Source organism: Mytilinidion resinicola, assembly GCF_010093595.1.
Source record: "Mytilinidion resinicola strain CBS 304.34 unplaced genomic scaffold BDZ99scaffold_13, whole genome shotgun sequence".
Classification (NCBI taxonomy): domain Eukaryota; kingdom Fungi; phylum Ascomycota; class Dothideomycetes; order Mytilinidiales; family Mytilinidiaceae; genus Mytilinidion; species Mytilinidion resinicola.
Genome location: NW_022985449.1, coordinates 1,431,353 through 1,442,937, shown reverse-complemented (window position 1 = coordinate 1,442,937; position 11,585 = coordinate 1,431,353). Strand labels below are relative to the sequence as shown.

The 11,585-nt window shown below is 53.6% G+C and overlaps 5 protein-coding genes across 5 annotated transcripts; 3 read left to right on the top strand and 2 right to left on the bottom strand.

The window, feature by feature from the left end:
- Positions 1-78: 78 nt before the first annotated feature.
- On the top strand, positions 79-1,926 carry BDZ99DRAFT_447243 (uncharacterized protein). Its single transcript, XM_033718000.1, has 2 exons — positions 79-511; positions 600-1,926. The coding sequence occupies exons 1-2, from the start codon at positions 293-295 to the stop codon at positions 1,605-1,607; spliced, it is 1,227 nt and encodes a 408-aa protein (XP_033575043.1). The 5' UTR covers positions 79-292; the 3' UTR covers positions 1,608-1,926.
- A 227-nt stretch (positions 1,927-2,153) lies between these two features.
- On the bottom strand, positions 2,154-2,433 carry BDZ99DRAFT_392132 (uncharacterized protein; the record flags this gene model as incomplete). Its single annotated transcript, XM_033715769.1, has 2 exons — positions 2,154-2,240; positions 2,296-2,433. 2 exons carry the CDS (start codon positions 2,431-2,433, stop codon positions 2,154-2,156), a joined length of 225 nt encoding a protein of 74 aa, XP_033575042.1.
- A 167-nt stretch (positions 2,434-2,600) lies between these two features.
- On the top strand, positions 2,601-5,625 carry BDZ99DRAFT_420879 (Adaptor protein complex beta subunit). The gene is made up of 8 exons (XM_033716937.1): positions 2,601-2,868; positions 2,925-2,945; positions 3,000-3,131; positions 3,184-3,821; positions 3,870-4,438; positions 4,490-4,666; positions 4,716-4,894; positions 4,945-5,625. Exons 1-8 carry the CDS (start codon positions 2,792-2,794, stop codon positions 5,363-5,365), a joined length of 2,214 nt encoding a protein of 737 aa, XP_033575041.1. The 5' UTR covers positions 2,601-2,791; the 3' UTR covers positions 5,366-5,625.
- A 481-nt stretch (positions 5,626-6,106) lies between these two features.
- Positions 6,107-9,242, top strand: BDZ99DRAFT_510133 (VID27-domain-containing protein). Its single transcript, XM_033724451.1, has 3 exons — positions 6,107-6,251; positions 6,330-7,891; positions 7,944-9,242. The coding sequence occupies exons 1-3, from the start codon at positions 6,233-6,235 to the stop codon at positions 8,766-8,768; spliced, it is 2,406 nt and encodes an 801-aa protein (XP_033575040.1). The 5' UTR covers positions 6,107-6,232; the 3' UTR covers positions 8,769-9,242.
- BDZ99DRAFT_478574 (uncharacterized protein) lies at positions 9,216-10,424 on the bottom strand (the record flags this gene model as incomplete). The annotated part of the gene is made up of 3 exons (XM_033722178.1): positions 9,216-9,454; positions 9,724-10,281; positions 10,379-10,424. The coding sequence occupies 3 exons, from the start codon at positions 10,422-10,424 to the stop codon at positions 9,216-9,218; spliced, it is 843 nt and encodes a 280-aa protein (XP_033575039.1).
- Between the last annotated feature and the right edge of the window lie 1,161 nt (positions 10,425-11,585).

Below are 11,585 nucleotides of genomic sequence, written 5' to 3'. Positions count from 1 at the left end.
TACAGCGCCCAGGAGGCCAGCTCGCCCTCATCTGGCGGTGCAGCATCGGGCAGCAGTGAACCTGGGCAGAGTGCCGCCGCAACCGAGCCACAGCGGACTCTTCTCCCGTCGTTCAGGCACGTCAAAAGCTGCACAGCTGCATCCCGCTGTCCCGCGAGCAACCCGGACTGACGCAACCCGGCCCGATCCAGCCTAGCCGACCAGAAAGCCGCCGGCGCTGTCTCCGCATGGACGATCACCTTTCCCACGCCGCCATTCTCAACACCACACGCGTCTATATCAACAACGCGCCATGTCCGACTCCGACGCGGGACCAGCGCAGGTCTCTGCCGCCAAGATCGAAAAGGCCTTGCGTGATGCTGTCATTGATATCTGGAAGTCTGGCAACACCTACGACCTTACTGTGAAACGCGTCCGTACCGTCGCCGAACAGGAACTCGACTTGCCAAAAGAATTCCTTAAGGGTGCTGACTGGAAAACAAAAAGCCACCAAATCATTCACAACCAAGTGGTATGTTTTCCTGCACGTGCACCAAGCTGTATACATAACTAGCACAATCTATATGCTGCATTGTGGGCTGACTGTATGTGTGTACTAGGACCAGTGCCAAAACGATAATGCTCCTTCTAGCCCGGCATCCGAACCCAGTCCTCCGAAAAAGAAGGCCGCCCCTGCGAAGCCGACCCCGAAACCCAAAGCTGCGCCAAAGAAGGCCAAGGCGGCTGATCCTCCACGAGGCGTGAAGAGGAAATCTCCAGCTTCCAAGCCCAAGCCCCAGAAGCGCAGGAAGGTTGTTTCGTCTGACGAGGACGAGGAATCAGATGCCCCAGACTCAGTACAATCGCCTAGCGATTCTGATTTGGAAGACGGCCCCACAAAACCTACTCGACGAGCAGCTGCGAAAGTCAAGAAGGTGGACTCGGACGAGGAGATGAGTGATGCATCAGCAGGAAATGGCAGTAAAACGTCAGACGATGAGAGCAGTCAGAAGAAGGAGACGAAAGCTAGCAAGGCCACGAAGGATGTCTCCGAAAGCGAGCTGTCAGACGTACTAGACGAACCTCCACCGAAGGCACCGCGAACGAAAAAGGCCACAAGCGGCCCCAAACCGCGCGAATCAAAGCCCAAGCCTGTTGGAAAAGACCTTACTCCCCAAGAGGCCGAGATCAAGCAGTTGCAGAGCCATCTAGTGAGCTGTGGAATCAAAAAGGTGTGGGCTCGGTATCTCGCTCCATACGACACCCCGAAAGAAAAAATCAGTCATCTTAAAGAATTGCTGAGGGATGCCGGGATGGATGGACGATACACCCTTGAGAAGGCACAGAAAATTAAGGCGAAACGTGAACTGGACGCCGAGTTGAATGCTGTGCAGGAGGGTGCAAAGGCCTGGGGCAACCCAGAAGATGTTGGGGGAAGGCCACGGAGAGCAGCGGCGAGAGCTTCTAAGCCAGTTGCTCCTATCAAATTCGATTCAGATGATTCGGGGGAGGAAGAAGACGGCGGAGACGGTGACAGCGACGATGCTGTTGAGGACAACGGTGATGGTGAAGACGACGAGGACGAAGAGTCGGAGGAGTCGGCCTTTTCAGGTTCAGACTCGGACTGAAAGGAGCGTCGATGGGTTACCAGGATGCTGCGAGTATTACTAGCGTCAGGCGTCCTGGAAGCGTTTGCTCTGTGGTATGAATGTAGTGTGATGGTCTTCATAGCGGGCGCGAGAGAACTCATTGCTGGTAGAAGATGAAAACGTGGTGCCAAGACGAGGGGAAGGAAAGGCGGGTTGGACTGTGTCGAGTGTCGCAAAAGCGACCGGAGTAGTTCTTATATCAATATACCCAACATCAGCTGTGGTCATGGTAGCCAATTTGATAGTCAGTGTACCACTGTCTGTGGTGCTTCAGTGAGTCGAATCACGATTGTACAAGATTAAATGTCTGCCGCAGTCTGATGCGGGCCAACTCTTGAACACTTTGCCAGCCCTTTGACCTTGCTAGGCCACCCCATGGGTATTCCAGATAACGCCAAGCTCTTCATAATTCGTGAAGCCCAAACGCCTTTTCTACGCCTATGCCTCCCGGCACAGTGAATGATAATGCTATCCTGGCGTACATCCTCTGGAAATAAACTTTTGAAATAAAGCCGATAGCTGTCCTCAGCCTGCAATCCGTTTCTCAGTCATGCGTTGGGCCGCAAGACTAAAGACTGCAACTGAGGACATGAAAAGAACTAGATTGTAGAACTACAACCCATATTAGATGTATTCTGAATGTATACTTGCATAGATGGATCAGTACCGCGTTTCTTGAGTAGGCAGTCTCTTCAGCGTCAGTTCGTGCCTCTACGAACAGCCTCCGGAGATTGGGGAGATTAGAAGGCTGCGATGATATTGAGCTGAGCCAAGTAATATAGCCATTTGAAAAGAGACAAACCATTCTCTGTAGCTTCTACGAAGCGCTTGCCTACTGGCACTCCCAGAATATTGACGTTGTTTGCGGATGGCGTGGACGAGAGGTTCGAGCCTCGCCAATCGCCATCGGGGACTTCCCGCCATTCACGACAAGGCCACCACTTCCGCGACCTCAAATCTGATCAGCATCACCACAACGCCTTCAACCCACCGCTTGCACCCTGTTCGAAGTCGAAACCTCCCGCTAAACCTCCCCAAAACGAGTTCTCAGCCCCGTCGCCCCCGCGCACACCCCTCCGCGAGCTAGCGATCACCACCTAACAAATCTCGAATTACATGAGGGCGGCGCCTGCGGTCGTCACCTCTGCAGCTGAAGGGTAGAGATGGCGGTCAACAGGATAAGAGGCGCCTTCGCGGTACCTAGGAAAGGGGAGACATTCGAGCTGAGGGCAGGTCTGGTGTAAGAGCATCCGTAGCATGTTAGTCTATTATGCGCCGTACTGATCATGGCTCCAGGTCTCAATATGCATACGAAAGGTTCGTCTGCGCGGAACTACAAATGTTTGAAGCTATCTGCTAAATCTCTCATAGGAAAGAGGCTATCCAGAAGACGATCATGTCTATGACGTTGGGCAAAGACGTGTCCGCGTTGTTTCCAGATGTCCTCAAGAATATAGCAACATCTGATCTGGACCAGAAAAAACTAGTCTATCTATACTTGATGTAGGTCTGTCCCCGGCGCATACTCGCACCTGGATCTAACAACATTGGTCAGGAATTACGCCAAATCACATCCCGACCTCTGCATTCTCGCGGTAAACACTTTCGTTCAAGACTCCGAAGACCCCAATCCTCTGGTGCGCGCGTTGGCAATACGGACAATGGGTTGCATTCGGGTTGACAAAATGGTGGACTACATGGAGGAACCTCTAAGAAAGACTCTACGGGACGAATCTCCTTACGTTCGGAAAACCGCTGCCCTATGTGTTGCGAAACTCTTCGACCTCAACCCCTCGATGTGCCTGGAGAACGGATTCCTGGAGTCTTTACAAGAAATGATTGGCGATCCTAACCCCATGGTGGTAGCGAACTCCGTAACTGCGTTGGTGGAAATTCAAGAGTCAGCACCAGAGACGAAGGCATTCGCTATAAATGCAGCCACGTTAAAGAAGATGCTCATGGCTCTCAATGAGTGCACGGAATGGGGACGGGTCACCTTACTCACAACTCTCGCGGACTACAAGGCAATAGACACAAAGGAGGCAGAACACATTTGCGAAAGGGTGTCCCCGCAATTTCAACACGTCAATCCAAGTGTGGTGCTCGCAGCCGTCAAAGTTGTGTTCCTCCACATGCGACATGTTGGTCCTGAACTTGCCAAATCCTACCTTAAGAAAATGGCCCCTCCTCTAGGTATGTATAGATGCCAATGCTTGTAATAACCGGCGCTAACACCCCCAGTTACCTTGGTCTCATCTGCACCTGAGGTCCAGTACGTTGCCCTGCGAAACATCGACCTAATACTGCAGAAGCAACCGGATGTTCTCAGCAAGGAAATGCGAGTCTTTTTCTGCAAATATAACGACCCTCCCTATTTGAAGCTCGAAAAGCTAGAGATCATGGTTAGGATTGCAAACGACAAGAACGTCGACCAGCTCTTGGCAGAACTGAAGGAGTACGCTATGGAGGTTGATATGGACTTTGTCAGGCGTGCAGTCAAGGCAATCGGTCAGGTGGCTATCAAGATTGAGAGTGCGAGCGAGAAGTGTGTTAACACTCTCCTTGATCTCATTAATACCAAGGTCAACTACGTTGTGCAAGAAGCCATCGTGGTCATCAAGGATATATTCCGGAGATACCCTGGATATGAAGGTATCATTCCCACGCTTTGCCAATGCATTGATGAGCTCGACGAGCCGAATGCTCGAGGTGCTCTCATTTGGATCGTTGGAGAGTATGCGGACAAGATCAACAATGCCGGCGATATCCTTTCTGGATTCGTTGATGGGTTTAGCGAGGAGTTCACACAGGTTGGTTCGATCCTATGTCTTGAAATTGGCGGAAGCTAACCTGCACGTCAGACACAACTACAGATTTTGACGGCTGTGGTCAAACTGTTTCTCAAAAAACCGGACCAATCGCAAGGTCTAGTACAAAAGGTTTTGCAGGCGGCCACCGCGGAAAACGACAACCCCGATATCAGAGACCGAGCATACGTATACTGGAGACTGCTATCCAGTGACCCACAAATTGCAAAGGTATGCCTTATTGTCTCCCTCATGAATAATAGTACTAATGATTGCTCAGAACATCGTCCTGTCTGACAAGCCTCCAATCACATCCACAATCCAATCACTACCGGCGCCTCTCCTCGAGCAACTTCTCACAGAACTTTCAACGCTAGCGTCAGTGTATCACAAGCCACCAGAGACATTCCTCGGACAGGGCCGATTCGGAGCAGAAGCTATGCAAAAGGCTGCAATTGAGTATGTTTTGCCGTTTCCCAACCTCCGTAATACTTTACTTACCTTCACAGGGAGCAACAACAAGAGGCTCGAGAAAACCCGATCGCGGCAGCCGCCGCTGCTGCAGCTGTCTCAGGAGGGACAGCTCCGCAGAACGCAGAGAATCTCCTCGACTTCGATTTCGATGGCTCGGCGCCTGCATCAATGCAAACAAAGCCACCGCCGGGATCCTCAGGTTTGGAGGGTCTCGCTGGTACACCGCAGAGAGTTGCATCCCCGGCATCCAATGCGCCAGCGAACAACATGGACGACTTAATGGGTCTATTCGGGGACAACAACCCCAGCATGACGGCGCAGATGACGAACGACGACATACTGAACGGGTTTGGAGGCTTAAATCTTGGAGGCTCCAGCCAGCCTCCGCCCGCGAATCAGCAGCTGGGTAGTCCGGCGGGACCAAAGAGCAACCAGGAGCTTCTGGATTTGTTTTAATGCAGGGTGCCGCGGAATGGTGCAGGTGGATTAGCGTGTGTAACACTTGTTAGAGGTTGGTAGCGGGCGGCAACTGGCAGAGCCAGTGCAGTAGCGGACGAGTAGCAATCCAGCAGTAATCACACAAAATACTACAGGGCCTCCTCATGAGTCTGCATGCTGAGCCGTCACTGTTTGAGATGCTTTAACGTGATTTCAGAAATGTAAATACGATGGAGGCTCTCAAACACTAAAGATTGGGGCTACCATAATCTCTCAGCATTATGCTTTCTTCAGCGCTACTTGAGCCGCTCCAAGCAGTTGCATCCGCGAACAGTGGCAAATTTATGTCTCGATTGTTTGCCAGGTTTCCCTGAGGAAATCAACTTGTCTGATCACGGGCCGCGCTGCACGAGCCCGTTGCCTGGGAGAATCTTGGAAGTAAGCGGTGCCCGCATATACTGTCTAACTTTAGCTCGAAATCGCGACTTCAGAAAATGTATCACGAAGTCAGTGAAATATTGCACAGCGGTAAAGCTGACTCTTGTAACTTGAATTTAGAACATATTGCTAGTCTTCTGGATACTCTCAATTGTCCCTGAAGACCTTTCCACGGTTACAAACTTGGGTACTGGCATCTATGTTTGGGTCGGGTTTGGTCTGGATTGCTTGCACTGTAGTGGACACGCTGAAAAAGCCACTTGTGCTGCCTGCCCACCTGCTGTGGCGTAAGCGGGCAGCGTCATAATAATGCATTCACCAGCTCGCGATTTGCCCTGCCTACCCGCCCGCCAGCGCCAAATACCCGTGGGGCCCTTCAAAGTCTCAGACACCCTGCCACCACCTCACCTCGGACCGCCCGAGTTCTAGCTGAACGTCTTTATCACCATGTTCATGCTCAGGAACGGTATGTCTACCCCCGCCAACCCATTGTTTGGAACCCCTTCCTTTCATTTACTGCGCCTCCACTGACACAACACTCCAGTTAGCAAGTTCCTCTTCGGCGACGCATCAAAGGAATCCATTATCGAGATCCCCCAGGGCCAGCTCTACCTCGTCCGACCTCTCTCCGTCAAGGGCTACTCCGAGCTCATCTTCAAGGACGCGGCAGCCTCGATCCGCCGCACTGGCCAGGAGTTCCAATACCAGCTCGTGATACAGCGCGCATACGAGGAAGGCGAGGAAGAGCTTCTCGCGGAGGAAGACGGCGACGACGCTGCTGTTGAGGGTCTCGGCGGGGAAAAGGACGAGAAGACCTTCCTGCTCGACCCAAGCCTCCAGTTCCGGACCGACATCCGCCAAACGGGGGAGAAGGTCTTTGCGTGGCGCGACTTGAGCGGCGACTACGGTGATCTGTGGGAGTTTGTGTGCGACTCCGCTGTCCAGCCAGAGACTGCGGCACTGTTCGAGCGCGTGGCTCTCCAGTGCCAGTACGAGAGGAAGTTCCGTCGGAGCCACGAGCGCGCCAGTGAACAGGATCTAGAGGACCTTTCCTACGACGAAGAGCCAATTCCAGAAGCTAGCCCGCTTGCCAGCCCGGTGTCTAGATCTCCAGTCCTCCCGCCTACTCCTGACGCTACGGCCTTGTTCCCGAATACCACCAAGGAGAAGATGTCTAAGAAGGTCGTCGGCAAGGGCAAAGAGCCCGTGCAGGAAGAGGGACCGACAGTCGCACCTCCATCTGCAGCTCTGCCTGAAAGCCGCGAGGTGTTGGCTGACGACGTTGCGGAGCTACACCTCTTCGACTTTCCCTCTGGAACTTTCATAAAGCAGGACCCCGAAGTCCATGCGAGAGTCTTGGAAGTGGGCAATTGGGAATATTGGCTTCAGATCACTGGCAAGGACCGAGAATGGCTCGGACAGCCTATCATTCCTGAGATCAACCCCGTTTTCAACTTCGAATACCAGTCCTTCATCTTCAATCACTACTTGGAGGATGGCTCCGCTTACTCTTGGCTCTTGAAGTTTCCGACTGAAAAAGGCTTGGAAAACTTCCAGTCTGGGACCATGCAGGCGCTGTGGGAGCATCTCAATCAGATCAAGTGGGCGAAAGCCAAGGAGACTGATCAGCAGTACGTGCTTGATGCCTTCAACGATCTCACGATGGAAGACGCTCCAGATGAAGAAGAGGAAGAGGAGGAGGACTATGAAGGTGCAGATGATGGGAAGCGCAGCGAGCATTACGACAGTGATGAGTCCGAAGACGATGTTGTCACCCGCGATGAGGATGGCAATGTCAACTCTCAGCTCGCTGTGGGCTACAAGCATGATCGGTCCTTCGTTGTCCGAGGATCCAAGATCGGGGTCTTCAAGCATACTCCGGACAATCATCTGGAGTTCTCGACCAACATCTCTAAAGTTCAGACGCCTAAGGGCAAGCTGTTTAGTCCGAACAAGGTCATGCTGCATGCTGAGGATACAAATATGATTCTGCAGAACACGGATGATCCCAACTCGCTCTACCGTATGGACTTAGAGTACGGAAAGGTGGTGGACGAATGGAAAGTTCACGACGACATCACTGTCAGGACCTTCGCTCCAGAGAAGGTAAGTCTCAAACGATCTTCCCGTCTTAGATCTGTCGACTAACAAACTGCAGAAATTCGCCCAAATGACCGGCGAGCAGACCTTCCTCGGCCTCTCAGGCAACGCCCTCTACCGCATCGACCCCCGCCTCGCCGGCAACAAGCTCGTCAACACCGACCTCAAGACATACGTCAGCAAGAACGACTTCTCCGCCGCCGCCACGACCGAAAAGGGCCACATCGCCGTCGCCTCCAACAAAGGCGACATCCGCCTCTTCGACCGCCTGGGCATCAACGCCAAAACCCTCATCCCCGCGCTCGGCGACCCCATCATCGGCATGGACGTGTCCGCCGACGGGCGCTGGGTGCTCGCCACGACGCGCACCTACCTCCTGCTCATCGACGCCCTCCAAAAGGACGGCAAGAACGCCGGCAAGCTCGGCTTCGAGAAAGCCTTCGCGAAGGACGACAAGCCGCAACCCCGCCGCCTCGGCCTGACGCCCAGCCACGTCGCGCAGTTCCAGCACGAGACGAAGCAGCCCATCGCCTTCACGACGGCGCACTTCAACACGGGCCTCGCCGATAAGGAAACCACCATCATCACGGCGACCGGCCCGTTTATTGTCACGTGGAGCCTGAAGAAGGTGCTCGCGAACCGCAAGGATCCGTACAGCATTAAGCGGTATAGCGAGGAGGTCAAGGCGGATAATTTCAAGTTTGGCAGTGATAAGAATCTGATTGTGGCGCTGCCGAATGAGGTGAATATGGTGGCGAAGCGCGCGCTGCAGCGGCCGACGCGGGAGAGTATTGCGAGTCCGGCAAGGGTGGGCACGCCGCGGAGGAGTGGGGCGAGGGGGAGTTATTTGGGGCGGAATGAGATTGTTAATAGTCCGTTTTAGGTTGGGCTGGGGGGTGGCTGGTTAGTCGCCGAGCATGGTTGGGGAGGTAGGTTATGGCGAGGATGATGATGGACGACTCCGGATGGCTGTGGAGAAAAGGCTCTCTCTTCTCACCGGCGTTGGACATGGACGGGTGATGAAGGAGGCGATTTTGATGCTGTGTAACTTGCCCTTTTTTCTTTTTTGCTTAATTGATTCCCCCCTAGTCTTTTTCTTGTTCACGAAAGATGGATGATCGGTGGAGGCAGAAGGGCTGCGGATAGGTAGAGCCGTTAATACAAGGTCTGAGGAAAATGATCTGGTGCTGTGGTACGTGAGGTCGACGCAAAGTGGATAATTCTTTCTTGTTTTGTCTGGTTTGACGAAGATTAACGGTGAAGGTAGAAGATGTGATACGGGTAGAGCCACGAACACGAGACGTGAGCGAAACAGAGATAGGCCATCGAACTATTGTGTTGTGAGGGCTGCGTATGGGTAGGGTTGTGGACGCGAGACGTGAGAAAAACAGAGATAGACCATCGATCCATAGCGGCTCGTGAGCAACGCAGAGCTAACCCATTGACGCACGTGTTGAGAGCGGCTGGCGAGACGTGAAGTTGAAGCAAGAGTGGATGGGTGGGCAAGAGTGGGGAGAGGAGAAGGAGATTGTGCTGGGGAACCGAGCATCACATCAGCATCATCTCTGGCTACTCGAGCAGGGCGTAGAGAGGGGAGGGGGGGGGGGCGATTGCGGGTGCGGCGTGCATGAGTTGAGGCTAGGGGTGCCAGCGGTATGAGTGAGGCAAGCGGATGAGGGTAGTGTGACGGCAGCATGTGAGGCGAGCGGAGGGACAGTCAGTACGAACGCAAGCACTCGAGGAAAGCGGAGACTTTTGGCAGGTTAAATGTGACAGATCAGTTTTCTCATCCCACCTACGAACGTTTCTTGCATTCTGGATCCGGCCAACGCACTTACATGACCATACAATAGCCTCCGGTCCGCCTGCCATTCGCTCAACCCACCCGCGTTGATCACGGCAGAGAGGAGCTGCAGACGACGCTCGACGAGCGATTGCGTCTTCGATTGTGAGGGGAGCCTGGAGCACTGCACGCGCTGGTTCGTCGCCTTGTCGCTGCGGATCGGTGCATCCGGGCGTTCCCCGCGCGCTGTGATGGGATGGCTGCACTGTTGCATGCATGAACAAGGCGGTGTGATGCATGGAATGGTTATGATGTGCTTCAAACTCGCAGCTTGCAGAAAGCAAGTTGCAGGTGCGGATGGGGTCACGGGGCGGAGTGGATTCCGACGGTTCTATCGTCACTTCCCTACTAGGAGGTACTTTCTCACAAGCTTGCAATTGGGGTTGAGTCTTGTTCATTGGTCTGTTGATGCGGACTTGGGAAACCTGGAGAGGGGCGGGTGGCACGACGTCGATGTCGACGTCGTTGATGTTTTGGCGGTAACTGCCCGTAATGCTGCGGTATAGTGGGAGGAGGATGGCGGCGGTGTTGGAGTGTTGTTGGTCCCCAAGCTCTGGGACAAGGCTGATTGACTAGCGGGGATCGGGTCGTAAGGCTGATCGACGGCCGGCCCGATTAGTCGGGATCGGGTCGGAGATACTCCTACCTACCTGTGGACTTCGACCTTTTGCTTTTTCGGTATTTGTGAGATATCATGGTGCTTCAAGTGGGCGGCCTCGGTTTCCCAGTCTGGCGATACTCAGTTGCCCAGGTGGGTATTTGTGATGATTCAGCGGCATGCTTCCAGGTTCGTTCTTAACTGTTGGCTGGATTACCTCTTGGTGGAAAACAAGCATACCCGTGGCTTAATCTGGATGGAGATTTGATTGGTTCCACCTGTAGATTCCTTGAAGAACATGCTCGTTAACAGAGACGGCAGTACAAGGAAGATGCTGTTGTGCGACAGCTGTCAAGAACGTGGCGTCACTTTATCAAACATGGCGTTTGCGGGCACCATGGAGACTCGCTGTTGTGTCACCGGGATTCCTGCATCGAAGGTTGTCAAGAAGATGCAGATGCAGGCTTCTGCAGCATGCAATCCTTCGGGATCGACGACTATACGGCTTTCGATTCGGGTCGCAGTAGCCTCGCCCGATACCTTTCTTTTTCTCCATTAGTTCAGACAGCCTTCTAACCGACTGTCCATCCAGCCAAGACAGTGCAGGTGGGAGGAGATAGATGCCAGAGTATTGATGGATGCATCACCGCCGCCTTGTGTCTCTGGGATGCGCCGTGGACGGTCAGCCCTCCCGGCAAAGATGGAATGAGACGTCGGCATCAAACGCCGTCCCAGCAAAGATGGATGGCAAGTCTTCAAGCGAACCGGCGTACCATACTGTCGGATCTATCTTGCATCCTTCGCCCCGCGCTGCAACAAGTCATACGGACAATTGCATCCAGGCGCGCCGCCTCGATGGATGGCAGACCGCTACCTCGGGACTGAATTCGGCATTATTTCGTTCCAAATCCATGGCGCCTTGGCCCAGGAAAGAGTAGTCATGTTCATGACGTGGCACGGAGAGGAGACAAAATTTTACCACATTGCGTGTTGAAAAGGAAAGGTGGAAAATGACCAAGTGGCCAGCACAGGAGGCTAGCCTCGGAGTGGTCCGCTTCCACCCGTCGTTCCCGTCTCCATGCAGGTGGATGCAGAAAGGGAGAAGCTTCAAAAGAGCCCGCTATGCTGCTGCTTTTGCGACTTGGAACCCCACGAATCTATCAGCACTACCAGCACCATGTCAGTGCAAATGCCGAAGGCGAATGGTGCAAGCTGCTGCCGCGTCATTGAAGACTTGACGTTCCGCACAAGACTGCGAC

What these genes read in the sequence shown, in the direction of transcription:
- BDZ99DRAFT_510133 (XM_033724451.1), top strand. An exon ending in GGACCTTCGCTCCAGAGAAG is followed by an intron (nt 7,892 to 7,943) that starts GTAAGTCTCAAA and finishes AACAAACTGCAG; the next exon opens with AAATTCGCCCAAATGACCGG.
- BDZ99DRAFT_447243 (XM_033718000.1), top strand. Translation starts at nt 293, where the DNA reads ATGTCCGACTCCGACGCGGGACCAGCGCAGGTCTCTGCCGCCAAGATC. An exon ending in AAATCATTCACAACCAAGTG is followed by an intron (nt 512 to 599) that starts GTATGTTTTCCT and finishes TGTGTGTACTAG; the next exon opens with GACCAGTGCCAAAACGATAA.
- BDZ99DRAFT_420879 (XM_033716937.1), top strand. Translation starts at nt 2,792, where the DNA reads ATGGCGGTCAACAGGATAAGAGGCGCCTTCGCGGTACCTAGGAAAGGG. An exon ending in TCTCAATATGCATACGAAAG is followed by an intron (nt 2,946 to 2,999) that starts GTTCGTCTGCGC and finishes AATCTCTCATAG; the next exon opens with GAAAGAGGCTATCCAGAAGA. An exon ending in TTAGCGAGGAGTTCACACAG is followed by an intron (nt 4,439 to 4,489) that starts GTTGGTTCGATC and finishes CCTGCACGTCAG; the next exon opens with ACACAACTACAGATTTTGAC.